Source organism: Mus pahari, chromosome 12, assembly GCF_900095145.1.
Source record: "Mus pahari chromosome 12, PAHARI_EIJ_v1.1, whole genome shotgun sequence".
Classification (NCBI taxonomy): Eukaryota; Metazoa; Chordata; class Mammalia; order Rodentia; family Muridae; genus Mus; species Mus pahari.
In genome coordinates, this window is record NC_034601.1 from 42613319 (window position 1) to 42614380 (window position 1062).

Below are 1062 nucleotides of genomic sequence, written 5' to 3' on the forward strand. Positions count from 1 at the left end.
CTTTTCTTTTCTTTTCTTTTCTTTTCTTTCTCTCTCTCTCTCTCTCTCTCTCTCTCTCTCTCTCTCTCTTTCTTTCTTTCTTTCTTTCTTTTTGTTTTTTGTTTGTTTGTTTGTTTGTTTGTTTTTTTCGAGACAGGGTTTCTCTGTGTAGCCCTGGCTGTCCTGGAGAACTCACTTTGTAGACCAGGCTGGCCTCAAACTCAGAAATCTGCCTGCCTCTGACTCCCGAGTTCTGGGATTAAAGGTGTTGGCCACCACACCCGGCTAAACAGTGCTTTTGATTTGAGCTGTATTTATTTATTTGTTGGCTTAGATCATGGATGTTTGAGGACCCAGGCATGTCACAGCATATGTGCGTTGGTACATGTGATCACAATCAAAAACCCAGGTCCTCCTGTTCCCGTCTGCCAGCCCCGAATTAAACTTCAGAACTCAGCATCTATGCATGAGTACAAAAACAACCTTCTGCACATTGAGAGTATCTGGGCACATAGAACATGTGAACTCTTGAGAGTAAGGACGCAGTCTTGACTGTAGCTCTTAATTCATCAATCCTGGCATTCAGGAAAGCCATGTCAGGGGCTCCAGAAATGGAAAAGGGTCCCTTATTGTATGTGCTCATTTTGTTTAGGTTTTGAGTCAAAAAGTCTAGGCTGGCTTCAAAGTCTACAGAAATCTACCTACCTGCCTCTGTTAGAGCTGGGATTTAAAAGTGTGCCCCACCACCCCTAGCTTTTATCTTTGTTAAGGGAAAACTCTGGATTCTCCCCCTTGCAAAGTTTTAAATTTTTTTTCTAACATTTGTCTTACAGCAACAAGAAGATGCTAAGAAACTTTAAAATTAGAAGCCGTGCAAAGAAAAATGCCCTACCCCCAAATATGCCGCCTTAGACAAGATTTTACTCTGATCTAAAGGGAATGGAAGAAGCAAAGAAAAATATTCTGTGATCCCNATAATGACTAAACAAACAAACAAACAAACAACTGGCCGTCAGTCATCAGAAGCTCCTCCCCCTGTCTCCCAGCAGAGTGGAGAATCTGCAGACAAATCAGGATCCATCA

General features: G+C 42.1%; 1 protein-coding gene across 1 annotated transcript in view; it reads left to right on the forward strand.

Moving 5' to 3' along the window:
- Positions 1-891, forward strand: part of LOC110329426 (developmental pluripotency-associated protein 2-like) — a 9048-nt gene extending 8157 nt beyond the window's left edge. The window contains exon 6 of the mRNA XM_021209033.1: positions 813-891. Within this exon, the coding sequence (XP_021064692.1) occupies positions 813-891 (79 nt within the window). The remainder of the gene's footprint in view (positions 1-812) is intronic.
- Positions 892-1062: the final 171 nt, after the last annotated feature.